General features: G+C 39.0%; 2 protein-coding genes across 3 annotated transcripts in view; one reads left to right on the top strand and one right to left on the bottom strand.

The window, feature by feature from the left end:
* Positions 1-25,177, top strand: part of AVEN (apoptosis and caspase activation inhibitor) — a 113,151-nt gene that overhangs the window by 4,521 nt on the left and 83,453 nt on the right. Inside the window, exon 2 of the mRNA XM_053382012.1 lies at positions 24,786-24,957. Coding sequence (XP_053237987.1) covers positions 24,786-24,957 — 172 coding nt within the window. The remainder of the gene's footprint in view (positions 1-24,785; positions 24,958-25,177) is intronic.
* Positions 1-25,177, bottom strand: part of CHRM5 (cholinergic receptor muscarinic 5) — a 68,427-nt gene that overhangs the window by 12,075 nt on the left and 31,175 nt on the right. The window lies entirely within an intron of this gene.

Genomic DNA, 25,177 nt, shown 5'->3' with positions numbered 1-25,177 from the left:
TTGTAAAATAGGTCAATGTTATCTCAATATTTCAAATAGGGGAGATAAGTTAATGGTTGAGGTGAGATTTGGACTCTTTCTGGTCCACGGTCTGTTCTCTTGGAAGCAACATTACCACAAACTCTCTGTTAGCAGTTATCATTAAAATCAAATAATTTGTGAGAAGGTCACAGTAACTTCTTACAAAAGCAGAGTAGAACATAATGTGCCATGTGTAATCTCTTACGCCAAAATATACTTGGCAAATGTTTATTCAGCTTTTAGAAATCTTCACAAGAGGAGTTTGCATGCCTCACCAAGCAGCTTGATAAATCACTTTCATATTGGCCCTCCCACAATTGTTAATATTGTATATGCTTCAGTTGCAGCTTACTGTGACAGCTGTTGTTAGACTCTTTAGAAAGCTATGTTAAAGATACTTTGTAAAGGTACAAGAAAGCATGTATATTGCCACACCATGTTGTACAGGTAGCAAAAATATATATACATGCATTCTTATCATTCACAATGGTGTATGGAGTTACATCTACACAGAAAAATTATGACAGGATTTCTGAGGCAGCCCTGACTTAAGCATTTGTATTACAGGGTTGTGTCCACATGAGGGCAAAATGTTCTATACAGTATGTATATGGTTCGAAATATAAAATATGCATGCAGTTCCAAGAATTTTTGCTCAGTGATTGGAATACAGTTTGTCCTCTGGGTATTGGGAGTAACTGCCACATGCATTTGTGGAGTGATGTTATGCAGCAATAGGACATTTGATCTACGTGCTAGCCAATCAGGTTATTGATTATTGATAGCCAGTGTGGTATAGTGGTTAGTTTGTGGAAGACCGGGGTTCAAATCCCCAGTGAGCCATGAAGCTCATTGGGTGACTCTGGGGCAGCCACATCCTTTCAGCCTAACCTACCTACAGGATTGTTTTGGGGATTAAATGAGAAGTGGAAGAACTTGGACCTCAGTGGAAAAAATGTAGGATATAAATGCAATAAACAAATAATAAACAAATTACCGCTTACTGATTATATTGATTCCCCACTTTTCATAATTTCATAGTTGGAGTGCAAGCAAATTTTGAGGCTTGAATAAAACTTTATACTGTACTGTATATGTTTACTTTTAAGAGCATCATATTTGAATTAGTAGACACATTTCTTCCCAGACCTGTAAAAATAATTAACTGTTAGGCTTTGTTTCCAGATACATCATGTTGGTTAACTTCTGGATTCCTCATTTATGTGAATGATTGGTAAACTGCTTCTGGTGGCATTAGATCCCATCTTTACCTAAAGTGTGCGCTGAGAGGATTGTAAAACTCACCATTGTTTAATCACTGATCTGAATAATTTGTATTTAATGATTTTCAGTCAAATCCTGCTGTATGTTTACTGAGATGCAAGCCCCACTATGTTCAATGGCACTTCCAGAAAAGTATGCATGAGATTGTAGTCCTGGTGTATTTTACTTTTAAGGCATTATTCTTGGGCCCATAAGGGCCTGAACATATTTTTCAGAGATAGCAGTTACACTGCTCAGTATTTTGAGTTATAAATTATCTTTTTAGTCAGAGTAATTTGAACATAAATGCAGCAAATGGTGTATTTGGAAATAAGAGTTTCTAACACCTTCAGGAAACAAATTTATATTGCAAAGTGTGAATAGGGATCGTTTAGAAAGAAAGCTATTATGTTTGATATTTTAATCTCTTGTTCACGTTGGCATTTCTGTCTCTAGTATTATGCTTCTCTTGTGTTATATGTCTATAATTATGAGAAAGCTCGGATAAATCTGTAAGGATTATGTCATATTAAATTAAAATCATATTTCTGCCACTGTTATTGGCTAGCCACATTGTCATGCAGATGAAAGATAAAATATATAAATTATTTTGTGGAGAAAAGACCAAGTATGAATGCAATTACTGGCAAGTGGCCCAAACTATAATGTTTTTGTTTTTATAAACAAATCTAATTTGCAGAAATGAATATACTTACTGGTTTAGCCAGTTAGAATACAGAAAATAACATGATAGATTATTTCCAAAACAAATTATTTTGCAGTGAAGTTCAAACAGCTAAATCACAGAACTAAATGTGTTTCTTGTTAGAGCTCTAACTGACTGTATTTCTTGTCAAAATGCAGCAACATATCTGCATCCTCCTTGGATTCAGTGAAATTCAATGAATTGGGTAAAAAAGATTATCATAAAAGCAAATGGAACCTGAATAGCCAATCTGTGTGGCAAAATGAAACATGCAGCAAGCTACTTATATTTACTTCATGCTATTTTCATGTTGATTTAAATGTTTTAAGTTGTAGCCTGGTGTGGTGGTGCATGCCTGCAATACAGCTACTCCTGGAGATTGAGGCTGGTGAATCGCTTGAGCTCAGGAGTGGGCTATGCTGATCGGCTATGCTGTGGGCTATGCTGATTGGGTGTCCGCACTAAGTTTGGCATCCATGGTGTGATATGTTTGAAATGCAAGGCATAAAACAACCAGATGAAAATGGGTGCAGATTTCCCTGTCTCAACAATTACGCTGCTTCCAAATTGGAGCATTTTCCCGGTATTGTATCTAAATGTCCTATTTAGACTGGCTTTAAGCTTCCTGATTTTTGAATGGCTGGTGCAGGGAAGCCAGGTGTTGTGGACTTGTTACTTATTTATTAAATTTGTATACCGCTCTTCATCCAAAGATCACAGGGCGGTTCGCAACATAAAAGCTGCCAATAGAAGTTAAGGGCAGTATCCAAAATGTTAATGTTGTTGTGACAGAACATCAGTGTACTCAACCCCCATGAAACTCGAACACATTCTTCTGATGTGATCTAGAATGCAGGAGATAATGTACCCGGCTCATGATGTTCTAGGATTGTAGGAAGATCCTGGCCATGTTGGAGCATCTATACCATGACTGCTTTTCATGCTGGCATTGCTCCAGCTTCTGAAGGTGGTGTGTGTGGACTGCAGAGGTGGGTAGTGGGAAACAAGGCAAATGCAGCTTTCTTGACCAATTTCCACCCCTTCCAGTCTTTTAACCTGTTTTCTCCTCCTTCCTCATCCGCTATAGCAAACAGGACTATACCACAATTAGAGTGTTAATTTTAATAGACAGTAATATCTTGCATAGTTGATCTTGTATCCTTATTTACGCATTATAGCATACTAATTTCTCTATAAATTCTGCACAATTCTTTTGCGTAATGTCGACCACATTATGTTAGCAAACATTACAGTTTGTTCCATACTACAATATGGATAAAAAGCATCAGAGCAAACTCCTCTTGAAAATGTGTTTCATTCAATCAACCTTGCAATTAGCTACTTGCCTAGGACAAATTGTAATTGCCTCTGGGTGAGCAGTTGAATGGTAGGAAGCTTTGGCCAAGAATTAAGGCTTAAGGGTTGGGAGAGTACTGTGTTGCGCTACAGTATAGCATCAAAACACTATTTCTGTGTGAGCATTTCTTCTTTCAGCAGGGCTGCCTGGTTGCACCCTGGAGATTCTTTATTTAACTTTAAATCTTCTACAGCTTTGGGAGGTTGGCAGTCACAGATTTTCCCTTGTGTTTTCACCTTCTGACCCTTTTCAGTTGTCCTGATTCCTTATCCACTATACGAAGCTTGATTCCAGGAGTGCCAAGTATGAATTACATGCATTGGGGATTGGTGGGGAAGAGACCAAATGGCTGTGGTAGCAGGGGAGCAATTCATTTGTCCATTTAAGTTAGTTGATGGGATAATTAATTGTGTGATTTAACTGTGTGCTGTGTAATTCATTGTCCTGTTTCTTCCAGATTACATTGTATGATCTCAGGTTCTAGTATAATAAGAGTTGGAAAAAATCTCCCTATTCCCTTTTCTCCACACTATGGACATTTTTTAAAACCATTATCATAAACCAGTTTTCTGAACTAAAAAGCCCTAAATATTCTAACCTTTGTAGGGGAGGAATTCCAGCTCCTTGATAATCTTGATTGTTCTTTTATTCATCTACAAAAACTAAGTATTGGGTGTTTTGTTACTGAAACATTTTACTCCACATTTTGAATGAACACAGTATTCTGGCTGAAAAGGAAACTGTTAGCAATGAACAGCAGGTGGAGTAGGCAGTTGACTTTTCACTTTCGTATTGATCCTATCCAATATTTGCTGTACATGGTTATTCTAGGCGTTGGAGCAGAAGTAGTAGTTGACTGCTAAAAGAAACTCTGAAAAAGACATCAGTGACTCCCCACCCACATTTCTTGGTAGGAATTGCATGCTAAAGAGGAGCTAAGCAGAAAAGAAGAGACTGGAAGTGTTAAAAGAGCCACTTTCATCCTAGTTAGAAATTATATATATATATAACATTGGCATGTAAATTTACAGAATGGTCTTAGCAAGGTTTACTCTCATTGGGTTAAGTGGGATTTTCTTCCAGTAATTAAGCATAAGATCACAACATTGAAGTGCTTTATATATGTTTTTCTAAGATCTGTTATCTCATGCATTGAAAGCTAAATCATTTTTAATCTTTGTGTTAACCCATTTGTGAAGGTACTCTTCAATTTGTTGTTAAAAGAAGGTTAAATTGACTGTACAAAAATGTTATACATCATCTTTTGATCAGTGCCTGTCTTGTTGGTGAATGGAGTGTTAATTTTGTAATGCTTCTTTTCTGGATCGCAAGCAGGTGAAAATCTTTATAGCTAAGTACTCTTAATTTTAGGTGACTCACCCCCTCCTTTCCCCAGTAAATAAATAAAATTGAACTAGGATTGCTTGGAAACTAAATTCTTCGTGTGTCGTGAGAAAACTTGGTGATGTAATCCCCCAATTACTAGGATATCTGTTATAAAAAGAACTCAATAAATGGAGAGAGTTTGGTCTGTGAAACAGAGTTCATTAACAATTTGAAAGGCATCTGCTTACAATTTCTCTAATTAAAAATCTGGAATATTTAATTTGCAATTTCTGAGACTCAAGTATTCTTGCAATATTCAACCTAGGGTAACAGCTGAGTTAATATAGTGCAAAGTATGTGATTAGATAGGTAGTTCACAGGAAGGGGTGGACCATACACCAAACAATAACTCTAATTATTTTATTTTACTACATTAGAGCTAATGATTGTTTTTGTTTTTTCTAATTCTCAGTAAATACTTCTTTAGAAAGTCAATATTTTATAGCTTTTGATTAGAGCTCAAATTTTCAAGCCAACTCTATAATTACCTAACCATGCTTGACCTTGGAAAAGTGGTATAATATTTCATGGGTGATACAATTTTTTGAAAAGGCTTTCTCTGGGATTAGAACTCTAATGTAATGAATCACTTCCATGGGTGTAATTCCTTCTGGATGTACTTTTAAGATTTATTTATTTTTAAATCTTCCACACTTATAATATCCAATGAACCCCTAGACTGTGATGTAAGCTTTCACAATTCTCACCACAGTTTCACCAATTTCTATTGTGTATTTTGGAATTTTCAGTCTTTTCAGTCTTTGAATTCACCTTTAGCCCAAACATGCACCTTGGGGACCCACTTACTAATTTTATATCATATATTTGTAAAGCATCAGTGAAGCTGTTGGAACCTGCTTTAGATCATGCTGTGACCTAGTATTGGATCCTTATCTGCCAGTTAGAAACCAGTGGTGGTTTTAACTACACAGAGCAGAAGACGTAAGATAGTACATATATGTAGTTAAATTTAACTGGGCAATTTCTCTTCTCTGGCATGGCTTTAAAGTCTTACTGCTGAGGAGCATAAACTGGGGGTAGTTTTACCCCCTTTGATTCCCCATAGTATGTCATATTCCCTCAGCTCTGTACCATGCTGCTCAAAGAGGCTGCACGTACAATGGCTAGGCTAAATGCTTTGCATGTCTTCTGAGTTAGAGTGAAAGAGCTTTGAGGTTGCTTAGCAACCACCAAACATGCGTCAGAACTGGAAAGTGAGAAAGCCATCTTGTTCAACTTATTTATTTTTTTGTATTCTGAAAAAGTGGAAGGAGAATTCTACTGCAATTATTGCTATAAAGGCAAAAGTCAGTAGGTGCTTTGCCTGACCACTTTAATTGTGTTCAAGCCTGTAACCCAATGGACACTTATTCCCAAGCAAACCTCACTGAACTCAGTGAGACTTATTCCAGATACATACAGCAAGCAGTTTTGTGACATCGTTAAGACTAATATTTATTATGGCGTAAGTTTTTGTCAATTATAGTCCACTTCATCAGATGCATGAAATGTTATCCTGAGGTGGCGTGTGTGTGTGTGTGTGTGTGTGTGTGTATGTATCTACACAATTGGGCAGGGGTAGGGAGAAGAGAACGTAACAAGGGGGTCAGAAGGAAATGAAATACAGAAAGTACTGGTAGAATTACAAATAGTGATAATTATGTTATTAAGCATAGCCATTCACCACAAACAATAGGGTGTTGTGAAAAACTTTTGTCTCAATTGAGCCTACAACTTGATAAATTGTAATTCAGAGGTTTCCCATTACGGTGTCTCATTGAAGCTTTCTTATTCTAGTATGGCCACCTTAAGGTCCCTTATAGCAAGCATCCCCAAACTTGGCCCTCCAGATGTTTTGGGATTACAACTCCTATGATCCCTAGCTAACATGACCAGTGGTCAGTGATGATGGGAATTGTAATCCCAAAACATCTGGAGGGCCAAGTTTGGGGATGCCTGCCTTATAGAGTATGGATGTTGAAATTTCCCCCTGCATGGTTTTTAAAATATATAGATATCTACTAACAATTCCTCTCTGCATTCAACATATGACAAACAGAACAGACTCTGCACAAAATAATACATTGACACAAATGTGATAGCAGAAATGGCAATATCAAAATGCACTGTGGAAACATTCCAACCTCTTTGGCTACCCCTATGGAAATTCTTCCAGTTACTGTGCCCAGACCCATAGATTTGCTGTAGTGCTGTTGCATAGATTGAGGGTGATATGGGGAACCTATATCCAATGACAGGATAATGCATGCAGAACTGTGCATTAGCATGTCAAGATTAATACACAACCTTTGTTTGGAGTAGCCACAAATATAGCAGTAGCCATTCAGACTTCTTCTGTGGTTGTAGTCCTGTGATTTGTGGTCCTCTGAGGTGGGAAAAAGGACTACAAATGTTTGGTATTAGTAATGCAGAGGTACTCAGCTTAAAGGTAACTCTTCAAAAAGAGTGGTACTTAAATGTATTGATAGTGCAAGAAAGCATCCATTTTCTTCCTTAGAAAAATGAAGTGGACAATCTTACTGGTTTCCAGCTACATTTAACTCAATCATATCTTTTGAAGTCACAAAAAAGATTTCCTGGAATTAAAAGTGGTGTGTTTGTGCACACGCATGCGCATGTACAATAACTCAAAAGTCTGGCAAATTACTCTTCTAGAACAGATCTCCTACAAGTTGAAAGTAGCTAGAGGACATGCTACAAAAGACTGATTTTTTTGCAGTATGGCATGACTTTATTTACAAATGAAGAAGCCTGTGGCTGTATGGTCCCCCTTGTTTATTCCAAGGTATGGGTTTTGAGAAAGGCAGACATATGCTCTTTATATTTCTGTTGGACTACTAGTAATTGGGAAGCAAGGGAAACAATGATGTTAACTCTTCATTACTTAGTTTTTTCATTTGGTGAGTCTGTGAATTCCTTAGGGAAATGCATGTTTGCACAGAAAATATTGTAGTTTTGTCTTCTCCTGTATTTTACATTACACAAGAATTTTGTGCTTTTTTGTTACTTCCTTTTATTTGTAGAAAATTCTCCTTTCATAATTTACAAATGTTAGTAAAAACTAAATTTTAAAAATAACTAATTGCCAGCAAAAATGAATAGTTAGGCATTTCTGTTTGACAGCATGGAGTTTGGACTTTGAATAAAATTTTATGATGATTGTTCCAGTTGTGTTTGCTCGGGGGGCGGGGGGGGGGCGGGGGTAGGTCAAATGCTTTGCCTGCAGAAGTTCCTGGTTCAATCCCTGACATCTCCAGATAGGGCTGGGAAAAACTGCTGTCTAAAACCCTATTGTGCCAGTGTAGAGCACCATCGATACCTAGTACTGATAGATCAATAACTGCCTTGGTTTGGAGATGGTGGCATTTTATGTACCTGTGTCTGGTATTTCTTGTGCTTTGAAAATGAGGTACTGCGTATGGAAGAGGCTTCTCTGTTGATGTAAATACTAATAAATAAATTGTGCACACAAAATCTACCGGTAAGCACAGTGATATTTTGATTCAAGGTTACAGAGTGCTTTTCTATTTGCAGGTCTGCTTTCAGAGAAACTTTGTATTAAGTCCTCTTTATAAGGCATTTTCTGCAGGTGGAAATTAATTCCTGAGTACAAACAACAGTGTCTTTAAAGTACAGATGAATGGTGTCATTTATGAATAGTGCATATAAGTTTAAATGTGTGACTTTTGCTGTCATATACATGCAAGCAGGTGTCTGATCAGGGCTAGTCTGCCATGCGGCAGGGTAAAGCAACATGCTTCAGGCTGCAACACCATGGGTGGTAGAGGAAAAGAAGAAGGCAGAAATGTCTGAATGATGCAGCAAGACTTTTTAAAAGTGTCCATACCAGAAGGGTAGCACCATTTGTACTCTGCTTACGGCAGAAAAATGTCTTGAGCCAGTACTGCATTTGATACTTAGTAGACAACCACTTGTGTATACTATTTATGTATGTATGTATGTATGTATGTATGTACTGTGCTGTGCATGAAATTTGTTTTTTGTTGTTGAGGCTTGTTTTCTGATAATGAAAATAGTGGTGTGAAGCTGACTTTATATGTGTGTGAAATGGATTGAGGCAACTGTAGCCATGTATGCCCATGTGTTGGGAGGTGTGGGAGACTCCTTTGTAAATGATCCCCTAAGTGCTGGTTTTTATGTTTTTTACAACATGAGTCATTAGCCCTTTCAGCTGGTGTGAATGAAACAGCTGAAACTAGAAAACCACGTGAATGTACATTTTCTTCTTAAAACTATTAGTTGTGTTAGTGGTCATATTTTCTATTGCTAATGTTTCTGAAGTCTGAAACCCAGGTAGCATGTAACCATGTCTCCTTACTGACTTTAGGCTTAAAGGAAAACAACAACAAAGTGTTTGATGGAACCTTACAGACTAACACATTTGTTGTAGAGCATTCCAACCCCGAGATCCACTGTTCTAGATGCTCTGCTAGTGAGCAGCACCCATTGCACTGTCCAAACAGTGGCGGAGGGTTGGAGATACTCCAAGTAGATCCATTGCCAACCCTGCTGCCCTCATGTGATGGCAATGACCCTGATTTGAGTCCCATTTGCTGCAACAACTTGGGAGCTGGCACTTTCTGTCCTGCCAGTTTCAGCAATACTGTGGAAGCTACACCACTCCATCAAGTGTTGCTGCTACTAACTGAGGGTTGGATTGATCCGTTAGCATTTAATGTGCCTCAAGACTCTATGCTGTGTTTGCTTTAACACTGAACCTCAATCATTTTGTTGGTTTGTCTTTTCTGAAAATTAATTAGCAAGTGAAAGAAGCTGCAGGAGCTGTAATCTTAGTCTCTAATAGTATATATTTTAAAAGAATGAACAAAATGGTTAAAATCGGGGTTTGACAAGTTGTTTTTTAACATGTACAAGTTCTTATTTTCCATTCTTTGTAGAACAAATATGGGGTGGCCTAGGGAACAGCTGGCTTCCTAGATGTGCAAAGCAAGATTGCTGGAAGCACCGGGTGCAGTTGTGCCTCTGTTATTTATAATGTGACAAAGAATGGGATATTTTGTTTTCATTTGGGAGAGCAAGAGTATCTGTGCATATGCATTTTTCTAGCACTGCTAGCATTTCAGTTTTTCACATGGAGCCTGAGTAATGCAAATGGTTATCCATGTGATAATGAAAGCAAAGCCACCAGATGAAGGTGTTTCAATCTTGGAGGCAAAATGGTAGTCCTGTTTAGCCGTTTTTTCAAGAGTGTACTAAATGTGTTAAGGAGTGGGACCCTGTCCTTCTGGTCGTGACCTGATGTTTCATGTTAAGTCAGACAATAGAAAACAAGAAGCAATGCTCGTACAACTGTAGTCCTTCATGTGATCAGGACCCCAGCATACAAATGTACGCACACTGGTGCTTTTCAAATTTCCTACACAGTGCGTACCGGTAGATGTTGAGGTGAGGCCCATGGGGCATGGTGATATTTGGGATGGGTGACAACAAAGCATATGACCTCCTTCCACAGATGTTTAACGTACATCTGGGTCTATGACTGAACAAAGCTGGGGTCCCTGTTACAGCACAGGTCAATGTTTGTTCTTCAGCTCTCATTGATCCTATTGGCAGTTATTTTATTTGTAAAGCAGTGTTACTGGGTCTGCTCAAAAACCAAAAACCACAAATAGGACATGCAGATGAGTTGCAGATCATGATTCCTGATTTGTAGGGGGGTTGGACTAGATCACCTTTGGGATTTCTCCCAGCTTTATTACCCTCGCCAGATTTAACGTTCTCCCTTCTGCCTTACTTCAGGGCAGATTTGAGGGTAAACCATACACAGCACGGGTCTGTCCTTGTGTCCTTGGAAGTTGAAACTGCTTCACATCTACTATTACGTTGTCGTCTTTATGAGGATATACGTTTGACTTTTATTACACCTGTTTTGCAAAAGTCCAGGAAAGAATCGGAATACCATAGTTTAAAACTACTGCTAGAGGACAAGAATCCCAAGACTACATTAAATGTAGCTAAATTCTGTGCGTCTGCAATTAATTGCAGGAAGCAAGTGGTATCCCATAATGACCAAACCCCTAAATGTTAATTACAGGGGGCACGCTAACAATTAATTTTAATTTTTATATTTAAATCCTTGTTCTATTCATATTGTCCCTTGTATTTCTGATGTTTTTTATGATCTGTGATATTGTGTGTGTTGACGCTGGTCTGTGACCGTATTAATAAATTCATTCATTCATTCATTCTCCCAGCTTTACATTTCTATGATTCTGTGATTCTATGTTCACAATTTAATGTTAACATGTGGCGGGAGAACTCCTCATCTGTATCCATAGGCACATTATTAGTGTTGCTTCTGTTCTGTTAACAAAATTCAGTCACCTAGTCTTTTTCTTAGTTTTCTGAGAGAACCAATATATTGGTAAAAGGACAAGAAAGGACCAACTTTTTCTGTTTTATGCTCCATATGAGGTCAAAGCTAATGACCTGGTGTCCAATGTTGATGAAGTGTTTTTTGTAATTTTTTGGCCTTCCATAAATGTACACAACATAGATTAGAAAGTTGTGTGCCCACTATCTGTTTCTGTAGCTGACCTTTTTTTCTAATTAAACCTTTTACCTTTGGTAGATCTCTCTAAAGGTCACAGATAAAGGAAATAAGTGAAAGAAATCATTCTTCATTGCATGAATTGCATGAGGTGTAATATTATTGGCAGTAGGAGAATGATTGAGAAAATGTTATAAACTATCACAGTTACTGAAGGGCAGTATGGAAAGCTGTATTTATGAATGCCTTAAATGTCAGAATGAAGCCAATACAACGTATGTAAACTAATGAATGCAACATATTTCCCCTTTCCTAGATTTGTTTTCTTCTGTACTGTCCAGTTTTAATAATTTTGTCAGCCTTTATTAATTTAATTTCAGCAGTACTGTTTAAAATAGCTGTGTACGAGCAGCAGAAAGGCAGAAACGAACATTTTAAAGCTCAAGAAAATTGATGCTGTTCTACCTTCAGATTTTAATAACCATCTTCAGGCAAAGTCTGAAGAGAGCGATGTACAAATTCTTGAGGAGTGCTGCAACTTTAACAGTTTGGTAGTTTCTGATAAAATTGTGGTTGAGTTATTTGTACCAATGGTTACTTTCAAATGAATAGCTAATAATTAATTGGAAGGATATTGGGCTTATCTTCACAATGCACAACTGGGAAAACAGGAAGTATAATGGAGGACAATTTAATTAATTTCAGTGAGACAACAAACTAGATTGTTTGATTTCTCATCACACCACCTCTTCTGTCAGCTGCTAGGTTGCCAAAGGAGCAACCAATATAATTTATTATGCCTGTCGTTACAAAAAAGGCACAGAAATGATGTACCTTCCCCAGCTTTTGTATTTACAGAGTAGAACTAGCATTTTGACTTGCAGCTGAGAAAAAAACAACCTGTTTCTGATTGCAGAACTAGTCACTCTCTGATACTTCACAAGAGAAAGCTGTGTTCTCTCCCTGGCTATAGTCATTTGTGGTTTCTTCTGAATGTGTTGGGTCTAGTTATCTTGATATTTGTGAATGAGTTCTTCCCTGATTTGCCTAAAGTGTTGCCTGATGGGAATTCAGAGACACCAAAAAATAATAAGGGTTTTCAGTGTAGGAGCTGAAGCAAATGCAGCCTGTGCTGGAAATGATTAGTACAAGCGGAGACTCATGAAGCCTACACAGGTATGGCGAGGAAACACTCCTATCGACTTTGTAATTCCCCATGTAGTCCATGAAAGCATTAATAAGTGGAACGAAGCTCCACAGAGGTAGTAGACAAAAAACCCGTGAATTATAAAGACAAAATAGACTGGGAAGCTCACTAAGTCCTGTTGGGTAGGATCAGTGCCTTCCCATTCAGTGTCTTTTAGCTGCCATACCTCCAGCATTTTTGAAGAATTGTGTTAGGAATGGTTTTAGTCCAGGGGTCAGTAAACGTTTTGAGCAGGGGGGCGGTCCACTGTCCCTCAGACCTTGTGGGGGGCCGGACTATATTTGGGGGGGGGATGAACGAATTCCTATGCCCCACAAATAACCCAGAGATGCATTTTAAATAAAAGGACACATTCTACTCATGTAAAAACACGCTGATTCCCAGACCGTCCGTGGGCTGGATTTAGAAGGCGACTGGGCTGGATCTGGCCCCCGGGCCATAGTTTGCCTACCTATGTTTTAGTCCTACTGTGGCTTGAGGTTAGCCTTTCAGCCAAGAGTTGTAATGGGGACAAGTGTGTGTGTAAATATATATTGATTATAGTGACTAATAAAACAAACAAAAAAAATGAATATATATGTAAACTGAGTAGCACTGTCTCTGGAACGTCTCAGTGGTTGGGGAGTTGATAAAAATTATGTACTCTTCCAAGGAACTTAAGGCAACATAGCCAAGACTTGCCTATTTAATTCCTATAACATGTGGAGAAGGTTAGATTGAGAAATAGAAAGTAGTCCAAAGTCACCAAGTCATATTTGTTCGTTGAAGTGAATTTGAACATTGGTTCAGCTTATCCACTACACCATTCCTGCATATATGATTGTAGTGGTCTGCTGTGGGTACATTCGTACACCCCATTCTTCAGTGGTGTATCTGATTGCACGATAGGTACAACAAGATGCCTGTTTGATACTGCACTCTGTTGTATTATACCTATGTTCCTTTCTCCCACATTGGTGCATTTCATTCTCCGTTTTTATTTAGCTCCTGTAGTAAAATGTATTTTGTTAAATATTTATAGTTGACCTTTTATACATATTTTGTGAAAATGGGAAAATTACTAATCCCTGTTAGGTTCTTTGAATTGTTGTCATCTAAGCTCATAAAACCCAGCTGTGTTTTTAAAAGTATATATATTTTTAAAAGTGGAAAGCAGTGGCAACACTGACAATAGGAGGCAAACAAGAACAGTTGGGGAAAAGGTTATTTTACTCTTCTATCTTTCATAACTACTGCACTAATAAAGGCAAATTATATTCTAAGGCATGAGTATATTTAAAATAAATGTGAACTCTGCATTTATGAAACTATTTGGAGCAGGCTTTGAATGTGAATACTGTATTTTCAGGTCTGTCCTTGAAGTATGTAATGAAATTACAAATTGTAAGCACTTGCAATTTAGGTATATCCATTCAAATGTAGAAATCAATGAATTTGTGGAATTGGTCTGGACTATTTTACATTGCTATGAGAATTCCATAGTTTAATTCATGCTGAAATAGAGAAAAATACAGTCATAGATATTTTTCCACTGTTATTTCCATGTGCAGAAAATTGTGTTTTGATTTAATCTTACTGTAAGTATGGGGTTGTGGGTAGAACCATCTGGTTGCTAGGACAACCCTGGAATGTTCATTCAAAAGCTAGCAGCTTGGAGTGGGTGGAAAACCAGTAGAACTTGTCAGTTACAATTGGCTTGTTGGGGACAGAATGCAAGGATATTGGTGCTGAAGGTCTATTCAGATGTGATTTTTAAGGATAGGTTTGTAGAGATGTTCTCTTTATGTGCCAGTATAGTAAAACACTGGTTCTTTTCTGTGGCATTCTGGGAAACTTTCCTTAGCTACTTTCTTAAGCTTTTGAACCTTAAAATCTTTCTCTGCTTCTCTCTCTCATATACACGCTGTGTAAAGATGTGCCACACACACACAAATTCCATTCTTTGCATTCCACTCTTTTTTCACTCAGGTCACATTAAGTTTACAATGATCTGTTTTCCTTCAGTGTATAATTAATTAGTTGTTTTTATATTCTGATCATAACATTGGTAATTGATTTAGACATAATATAATCAATCATAAATCTAGGTGGATTAAAAGCTTAGATACTTGTCTAAGGTCCATTAGCAAAAGACCCTTTGAAGAATTGGAGATTAATGGATTTTGGGTAACCCCTCCTTATACCTATGTTAACCAATAAGGAACTAGCCTCTTTGTTTGTATTTTAACCAATCAGCCACTAACATATGTGTGGCCATGCTTTTGTAAGATTCAATAAAAGAGAGACACACATGGGTTTCAAGGCTCTCTGAAAAAGCAGCCTTGGAGCTCAGATGAGGATCTCAAAAACACCATCCGCTTGTTTGCCTTGATTCGAACGCGATTCAACATCTGGTGACCCCGACGTGATTTCGACGAAGTAAGGTACCAGGTCCCTTGCAGAGCTAGGAAACCTCATACTTACCCGACTGGAAAAAAGTCTCAGCGTGCTATTTCGTAAGTATGGGAGGGAATCTGACGAAAGGTCAGAAAGCACACGCAAATGAATTATTTAAATTAGTCAAGCAAAAGGGGGATGGTGTTCAAATTTCCTTAAAAGAAATTGAACAAATGTTAATGGAAATAATGTTCCAATGTCCGTTTTACGCAGACAAAGGATCTCTGGACATAGAGACCTGGCAAAAAATTGGAAAAACGCTTTTTTCTGAGCCAAGGGCTCCGATCAATTGCCTGCTCACTTGGCAAAAATGTGCAAATGCTATTGGTAAATTAGGAGCACCGTCTTCTTTAATTCCTACACCCCTTGTTTCAGTAGAGAATCCTCCACCGTACCCACAAATTTTGCCTCCTTTGACTTCACCCCCCTCCTCCTTCTCTCATCTCGAAGCAGCTCCGTGTCAGATTACTACAATCCCCCTCTCTCCCCCTTCTCTGCCTGCGTCTCCTCTGCCAGCGTCTGTGAGCTCTGCAGAAGCTGCGTCTCAGCCTGCTGTCCTTTCCTCTCTCCCCCCTTTGCATTCTGTTGTTCCAAATGTTTCTGGGGTCGTCCGTGCAGGAATTTCTGAAGCCAGGCAGGAAGGTCTTTTATCTTTAGAGGAACAGTCTGCTTGGTCTGGGGAAATGCCGTCACTTTTCCCTTTCACTTATCAGCCTATCCCAGGGACAGCACAGCAACAGGTATTTCATGATAAGCTTCCTTATTCCATAATGAAGGAATTCAGGAAGGCTATCTCTGATTCAGGTCTGAAATCTTCGTATGTCATGGGAATTTTGGAAAGTATATCAACTTCTTATGTAATGTGTCCTAATGATTGGAAAGATCTTATGCATATGATTCTATCCCCTGCACAATATGTGGTCTTTGAAAGTGAATTTAAACATGGTGCGATAGCTCTGGCTGATCCAATGCATACAGCTAGTCAACTTTTTGGATCTGCCCCATTCGATAGCCTGGCTGCACAAGCATTATTGTCAGCTTCGCATTTTAGCCGCACTGCGACCTGTGTCCAGCGCGCCATTCGTAAAGTCCCTGTCTCAGGGCAGCCTCTGAACTCCTTTGTAAATGTTAAGCAGCAACACTCAGAGCCTTACCATCAATTTATTGATAGATTAAAAGAATCAATCTCTAGACAGATAGATAATGAAACAGCTCAGAATGAGTTGATGAAAAAATTAGCCTTTGAGAATGCTAATACTGATTCTAGGAAAGTGTTACAATCTGTCATAAGTCGTTCAAAATATAGTCTTGCAGATATGATACAATCATGTACAGAAATAGGGAGTCAATCTCATGCTATGTCTTTACTTGCCACTGCAATCCAAACTAATAACAGGCCTACAGGTAATTGCTTCAATTGCAAGCGCCCTGGCCATTTTGCTAAGCAGTGCAGGGCCCCTGGCGGAGGTGCAAATAAAAATACTACTGCAAATACTACTACCAGACCTTCAAAAAAATGTCCAAAGTGTGGAAAAGGGTATCATTGGGCAAATCAATGTAGGTCTCAGGGAAACTCCTTAGGGGCCCAACTCTCAGGCCCGGAAAATTAGAGAGTTCCCCACCCTTAGTTTCTGCTGTTGCAAAAGTTTCTAAAATTGTGCCTTTTGAATTTGCTATTGATTTGATCAATCAAGAAACCAAAGGCACTGCCTTGCCTGGTGAAATTGTGATCATGCCTAGTCAAATGGCAGGTCCACTCCCTTCTACAGTCACAGGTTTAATTTTGCCTAAATTTTCTGCGGCAAAACAAGGAATCCAGGTTATTCCAGGTGTTTTACATCATGATTATGTAGGTACAATTATGATACAATTCTGGAGCTTTATGCCAATGCAGTTAACTAAGGGTGAGTCTTTGGCACAATTGGTAATGCTTCCTTCTCCACCTAATGTCGTATCAGCTATTGATAATAATTTGCACGAGCTCTCTTCTTCTATTCCCCCACAGCTACTGGCTGTGACACAGAGAATTGGACGACAAAAACTTCTTCGTAAGTATAAAATCAATGGAAAAATTATAGAAGGCTTGATTGACACAGGTGCTGACGTTTCTGTCATTTCCAGTAATTGTTGGGACCCCACATGGCCCTTTGAATCTGCTCCTACAGTGTGGGGTGTGGGTGGTAACCAGACTTCTTGTAAAAGCGCACAGTGGCTACCTGTCTCTCTGCCAGACAGTTCTGAAATTATTGCATATATTCAGCCCTGTGTGCTAAACATCCACCTCAATTTGTGGGGAAGAGATTTATTGCAACAATTAAACGCGACCATTCAATTAAATGAGTAAGCATGCTCTTCCCCTCAGCTGGAAATCTACTAACCCTGTATGGATAGAGCAATGGCCTCTTACTGGGGAACGATTAATTGCCTTAAAACAATTGGTCAATCAGCAATTACTGGCTGGCCATATTGAACCTTCAGTTAGTCCTTATAATACTCCAGTTTTTGTTATTAAAAAGAAATCAGGAAAATGGAGATTATTGCATGATTTAAGGCACATAAATAAAATCCTTGAACCCATGGGGCCTTTGCAATGTGGTCTTCCCAATCCAAATGTGATTCCACATTCTTATCAATTGGCTATAATAGATTTGCAAGATTGTTTCTTCTCTATCCCCCTACAGGAGAAAGATCGTATATATTTTGCTTTTACTGTACCTGTAATTAATAATTGTCAACCAACTGAGAGATATCAGTGGAAAGTTCTCCCTCAAGGAATGTTAAACTCCCCTACCATGTGTCAATATTATGTTAATCAAGCCCTTAAGCCTTTCCGTCTTCAGTATCCACACCTCCTGATTTATCATTACACGGATGACGTTCTGATTTGTGCTCCGTGCCTTCCCCCTCATTGGAAACAGGATTTAACAACCTGTTTGTCATTGTATGGTTTAAAAATTGCTCCAGAGAAAGTCCAGGAAACTTCTCCCTTTCAATATCTGGGTCACAAAATGATGGCTAGTTACTCTATTCCTATAATCCCTGAACTACATGTTCCTAAAACAATGAAATATGTTCAGTTGCAACAATTGCTGGGTAATATTAACTGGATAAGACCTTATTTTAAAATCCCTCTTGAAGTTTTGCGACCGCTTTTTTCAGCCTTAAAAGGCCATCAATTTCCTGGTGAGCAAATCACCATGACACCTGCTCAACAGAAAACAGTTGCCCATCTGAAGGAACTCATGAAAATTCATTGGGTTGATCGAGCAATTCCTAATGTTTTGCCCGATGTAGTCATAATGACAGATGCTATCCAACCTTTTGCAGCCATTATCCAGATAGGACCATCTAAAGTTCACATAATTGAATGGATGTATTTACATCATACACCAAAGAATACAGTAACTCCCTTGGTGGATCTCCTTGCTCAGCTTATCTGCAAAGGGCGCCGTCGTAGCAAAGCGCTTTTTGGCACTGATTGTCATCAAATTATTCTGCCTATGCCTTTAGAGCAATGGGAAACTGCTCTCTCCAATAGCATGGATTTGCAGTGTGCATTGGCTAACTTTGTAGGTCAAATAGATTACCATGTCCCTGCAGACACTCGCTTGCAGATGAGCAAACAATTTTCCCTGTCATTCTTTTCTATTCTGTCTCCTATCCCTTTGGATGCCCTGACTGTCTTCACTGACGGAGCTCCCACTAGGGGAGTCGTTGCTTGGCAACAGAACAACGAATGGCAAAGTTTGTACACTTTGCCACAAAAATCTGCTCAGCGTTCTGAGTTAGCAGCTGCTGTCAAAGCTCTGCATCATTTTTCTTCACAACCTATTAACTTAATAGTTGATAGTTTGTATGTATCAAATGTCATAACCCGCATACAGGGCAGTTATGTAAGTCCTTTACTGGATGACAACTTGTTGAGTCTTTTCCTGTCCTTGCAATTGCTTCTTTCTCGTCGTTCTCATCCACTTTTTGTAGTGCACATTCGCTCCCACCAGCCTTTTCCAGGTTTTATTTCTGATGGAAATGCAAAAGCAGATTCTTTGCTTAAGATTCTGCCTGTTTCTCCTATAGAAAGTCATGCCTTTCATCATCAGAATGCTAAAGCCCTTAGCCGCCAATTTCAAATTCCGTTGGAAGCGGCACGTGCAATCATTCAGCAATGTCCTCAATGCTCTAATCAGATTGGCCATCCCAGCCCTGGTGTTAATCCCCGTGGACTTCAAGTCAATCAAATATGGCAAATGGATGTAACTCATTTTGCCCCTTTTTCACCCTGGAAGTATCTGCATGTCTGCATTGACACATACTCAGGTTTCCTTTGGGTCACCCCTCAAAGGGGTGAGCAGGTTAAGCATGTTTGCAATCATCTCGTTCGTACCATGTCAGTTATGGGCAAACCTCATTCTCTAAAAACTGACAATGCCCCAGCATATTGTGCAAAAGGCTTTGCTCAGTTTTGTGAAACATGGGATATTCATCATTTGTTTGGAATCCCTTACAATTCTCAAGGTCAAGCGATAATTGAACGTGCGCATCGCACCCTTAAATCTGCGCTGAACAGGCAGGAAATGAAGGCCGGAATTCCAACCTCTCTTTCAGAAAAGGAAGGTTGGCTGGCTAGTGTTCTCTTTACTCTCAACCATTTGAATATTTCTATACAGGATCATCAATCCTATACTCGCCTTCAGAGGCATTTTCAGCAGAAGGAAGTTCTTCCAGCTCCGCTGGTCCGCTATAAAATGCTACCCTCCAATATATGGAGTGAGCCAGTAAAATTAATTACATGGGGTAAGGGTTATGCTGCAGTTTCTACTCCACAGGGTACTTGCTGGGTTCCCGCTCGCTGCGTCCGGCTGTACCATGGCATGGCAACAGACACTTCAGGATCCACTGCCTCAGTTCCGACGCCAACTTCAGATCACCCAAGATGCGACGTCCAGCCCTCCCAGGACTCGCAAGCGGGGAAATCCTAATGCCCCAGTGACGTGGGGTCAAATAAAATCGCTTTCTCTTCAGGCTGAACAGTTTAGAAGTGAACAGCAGCTTGAAGCAAGCCCTGCTAATTTACTCTTGTGCATTATATCGTGCCTTAATATTAATTCCATGATAGTGCTCATTCTCAGTGTTTTGTTTTTGCCTCTTTCTGCTTCTGCTCCTCCCAACAGTGCTTCCACACCACCGAATGTGTGGGAAACTTTTGCAAAAACCCTCAATGTTTCTTCCTTTTGCTTAACTCAACAGGTGTCTATAGGAGAAATCCTTGGCGCCTGCCTCATCCCTGTCTGCCATGATCCTATTGACATACAAAAAGATACCTGGTTTTTTTCATCCTTGCCCCAAAATGATTCTCTCCGCAACCTTGGGTACTCTGCCTATATTGTCTGGGGAACTCAAGTGCGTAAACGCCCACCTTTGGCTATTGATTTATCAACACCATATGTGGCATCTTATAATGTTACTTGTGCTCGCATGGTGAATTGCACAAAATCCAACTGTGTGAAAATGGGCAAGGATAATTTTAATTGCTCTGCTTATGTGAATGTCTCTTATGTGTATAAATACACAGAGCTACCTGCAGGTTGGTTTTGGTCATGTCCTGGCTATACGTTTAATTATATTCCTGCAAACATTAGCCACGGTACACCTTGCTGTTTAAGCCGCTTGTCTATCATATTGCCTGAAAAGCATCATCTATTTCACAATCGATATAGTCGCAATATTGAATTGTCTGATAATTGTGATGATCTTGTCTCTCTTCCCAGTAGGTCTGAATATATCTCTTTAGCTGTTTCTCTCTTAGGTGTTCCAGGATTGGCTGTACGTAATAGCAGAAATATTAACTCTCTAGCTTGTTCTGCAGCAAAAGCCCTGAATTTTACTTCTCGTGCACTTCACCTTCTCAACACAGAGCAAGCTGAACTTCACAATGGTTTATTCAAAAACAGAGCTGCTATCGACTACCTTCTTATGCTTCATCATTATGGCTGTGAGCAAGTCGCAGATATGTGCTGTTTTAACATCACTGACAATTCAAAAGCCGTTCAACGTCAAATTTCTCATTTGCAAAATCTTACCCATCATATTAAACAGGATGTTGCGTTCTCTGGTTTCTGGGATTCTATTTTTCAGTGGTTCACTGGCTGGTTGCCTAATTTTACTTGGCTTCGTAGTCTTTTTTATTATGCCATAATAATTGTATGTATATTAATTTTGTTCTTTTGCTTCCTCCAATGCATTCCTAGCCTTACAAATCTTTTCTCTCGCTTTTTTTCTCCTCCTGACCCACCGAGCGCTCTCCTCGCTGCCTATTATTCGAAATGGCAACGCCAATAATAAACAAAAAGGGGAAATGTGGGTAGAATTATTTTGGGATTTACTGGCAAACCAATAATCCTGAAATACTCTTGCCCCATCCACCCTCGCAGTATTATTTTGGGATTCGATGGCAAACCACTGATCCTAAAGCACTGCTGCTTTATTTTGCTTCATTCAACAAGTTGCCTTATTTCGCAAATAAGAAAAGAAAGGAGGAGATGTAGAGATGTTCTCTTTATGTGCCAGTATAGTAAAACACTGGTTCTTTTCTGTGGCATTCTGGGAAACTTTCCTTAGCTACTTTCTTAAGCTTTTGAACCTTAAAATCTTTCTCTGCTTCTCTCTCTCATATACACGCTGTGTAAAGATGTGCCAGACACACACAAATTCCATTCTTTGCATTCCACTCTTTTTTCACTCAGGTCACATTAAGTTTACAATGATCTGTTTTCCTTCAGTGTATAATTAATTAGTTGTTTTTATATTCTGATCATAACATTGGTAATTGATTTAGACATAATATAATCAATCATAAATCTAGGTGGATTAAAAGCTTAGATACTTGTCTAAGGTCCATTAGCAAAAGACCCTTTGAAGAATTGGAGATTAATGGATTTTGGGTAACCCCTCCTTATACCTATGTTAACCAATAAGGAACTAGCCTCTTTGTTTGTATTTTAACCAATCAGCCACTAACATATGTGTGGCCATGCTTTTGTAAGATTCAATAAAAGAGAGACACACATGGGTTTCAAGGCTCTCTGAAAAAGCAGCCTTGGAGCTCAGATGAGGATCTCAAAAACACCATCCGCTTGTTTGCCTTGATTCGAACGCGATTCAACATAGGTTACCATTAAAATGGTAAATGGTTTGGTTGCTGTGGATTTTTAGTTTCTGATGAATAGTTTAAACCGTGACTTAAGATGAAGTTTACAAGGATTCAAATTAATACTTAGCAACTAGCTCTGAAAAACCTAACAGCAGTCTTAGACATGTCTGCATGTCTACTCAGAAGTAAATGCCGTTTTTTTTCAAGTGGGCTTACTACTAGGTATAGCATTGTACCCTAAATGAATTTTATTAAGGGACTTTTAATGTAACCCAGTTACAACAGTTGAATTTTAAATTTATTGCTGTACCTAAAAAGAGTGACCATTGGCTAAAATATGCAAATAGGAGGATGGAAGGTGGTAATGTTGCTGAATATGGAACATCTGGGGATCATCATTAATTGATGACTAAAATACTGCTAACCATGGTAGACACCAATACAATGGTACCTCGGGTTAAGTACTTAATTCGTTCCAGAAGTCCGTACTTAACCTGAAACTGTTCTTAACCTGAAGCACCACTTTAGCTAATGGGGCCTCCTGCTGCTGCCGCGCCGCCGGAGCCCAATTTCTGTTCTTATCCTGAAGCAAAGTTCTTAACCTGAAGCACTATTTCTGGGTTAGTGGAGTGTGTAACCTGAAGCGTATGTAACCTGAAGCGTATGTAACCCGAGGTACCACTGTACTATTGTGATGAAGGTTGACTTGAAAGCCAAATGCCCTTGTTCCCTTACCTCTGAACTTTGGCAAAACTTAATATGAATCAACTTGAGTATATTCCTATTGGTGTGTTTGTATCTATACTCAGACAGCAGTAGCTGACTTTAGCATTCGGGTGCCACACCTTCTGTTCTGTCAACATTGCTAACTTGGATTACTCATCATGAGCCCTTAAGTTGATGATATGAAAACACTTTACTGATAGGGTAGATGACTGCTGTTTGCTCGCATACAGCAACTTACCACTAGCTTTCAACAGATCTAGAAGTTTGCTTGACAAAAAAGTCTTCAGATGTAAGATCTGTTCCCTTCTATCACAGTGAATGATTCCCTGGGGTTTTAATTTTGGTGTGGAAAGTATTGATTTCCTTCCCTGAAGAATTTGCTTTTTGGTCAGTTGGAGTCAATTTTATAGCCCTTCAATCTTATTTAGTGGTGAAGAATGTGAACTGTGAGCCATAAACTCATTTTAGGGTTTAGTCAAGCTGTCACCTCTTACCTTCAGTTTTTGTCACCATCAAAAATGTGAGGATGGTATTAGTGGTGTGGTGTGAAACAGTATTGATTAGACCTGGGCAATGTATTGATACATCATCCGGGACTGGTATGAGGGGCAGACCATGATGGTGGCTTTACTCTGTGCTATATCACTGGTGAAACAGATACTGCTCCTGAGTCGCTCTTTCAACCCACTTCAACATTGGGTTGCTGGTAGCAGAGGGACTTGGGAGCAGCAGTGCTTTCACCCACGATATACTGCCAAGTGAAGCCGCCATTGCTCTGCCTCTCATACTGCAGAGGGAGGAGCAAGCTGTATCACAGCCTAGGAGAAGAGAAATAGTTGTGAGCTATTTTCACTGTTTGCTCCAAATTTTGGAGGACCCTGGGGCAATATGTCCTCAGGAAGAGAGCTCCGTGGGTAGAAGTACTGTTTACTACTTTCTCTAAGAACCCACCGTAAGCAAATCTGCAACAGGAGCAAAGAATTTGAGGAAACAGATCTAAGTGAACTTTCATTTTCAGGCTATCTAGAGTGTAGCTTAAGTTGATAGCTTGCTATGTTTCTGATGAGGAAAAGGAGAAAGAAATTAATTTCCAGATTAATGAAGATAAAGATGTTTAGACTATGGGGTATAAAGAGGCACAGAGCAGAATAATCTGACTCACTGACTTCCTATCCTCAGCTAGTTGCCAAGTGCTTGTTATGAGCATGTTCTCCCACATTTCTTCTGCAAAGGTCCAGAAATGGTTTTCCATTTAAAGCAAGAGATTAGCAGCTGCTAACAGATTTCAGTTAGCATCATATTCTTGTTGTATTATTAATTCCTGTAGATAATTTGTGATACAATCTGGACATTAAAAAGGAACAGTAAATGGTTTAAGAATAGTTTGAGAAAGTGGGGTGTTGATGATGATGATGATGATGATTTTATTATTATTTGTACCTCACCCATCTGGCTGTGTTTCCCCAGCCACTCTGGGTGGCTTCCAACAAAGATTAAAAATACATTAAAATGTCACACATTAAAAACTTCCCTTCAGATGTCTTCTAAAATGTCAGTACCATGGAATAAACCTTGGCCCAGGGTTAAACCTTGCTTTAAACTTTAACTGTGAAAGAGCATGAAGCCTGGTGGCACACAACTGAATGTAAGGTGGTATAATAAATGGGCTACCAGATTTTTTGGTATCCATCACAGTCTTAAAATTGAAGAGAGGATAAATGTATATCCCCTAGATCAGCTGTTTACTATGACACTAGGACAGTGTTGCCATGAAGTTTGGTGTCTCAGACAGATATAGTAATGCAGGTTCTAAGTACTGACACGCCAAGGCAGGTAATCTGGACATGCCTACTAAATGAAATGTTAAATTGGGACATTGATTTAAGGTAGCTGTCTTAATTTTTCAGAAAACAAAACACAGATTAAAAGAAAAGGCTAATTAAAGCTCTTCTTCAATCTTCTTGCTGCTACATGTCATAGGCCTCGGCTGATCTTGAGTCACAAGAAGAGGAAAAAGAAGAACAAGGATGTTATTCAAGAAGAAAAGTAGTTTCCAACTGGCACCGTTATGAAGATACTGAGAAAGAAACACAAAATGACAATGGTGAATCACAGCGTGGGACAGACTTCAGTGTTTTGCTTAGCTCAGCAGGTAAGAGAAATCACAAACAGCGTTTAATTTTATATGTTACATATTTGTCTCCTCATAAAGGCATTTGGAAAGCCTCATTTTTGCTGCTGGTAATGGAATTCTCGACAAGAAGACTGATTTTATAATTCACTAGTTAAAAGCCTATGGGCAGTGTTATAACAATAAGGGGGAGAGCATAGGAAGCTGCTTTATAGCAAGCTAGGCCATTGGTCCATTTATC

Source organism: Podarcis raffonei, chromosome 1 (genome assembly GCF_027172205.1).
Source record: "Podarcis raffonei isolate rPodRaf1 chromosome 1, rPodRaf1.pri, whole genome shotgun sequence".
NCBI classification, from domain to species: domain Eukaryota; kingdom Metazoa; phylum Chordata; class Lepidosauria; order Squamata; family Lacertidae; genus Podarcis; species Podarcis raffonei.
The sequence above is the reverse complement of the archived record's forward strand: the minus strand, read 5'-3'. Positions and strand labels throughout refer to the sequence as shown.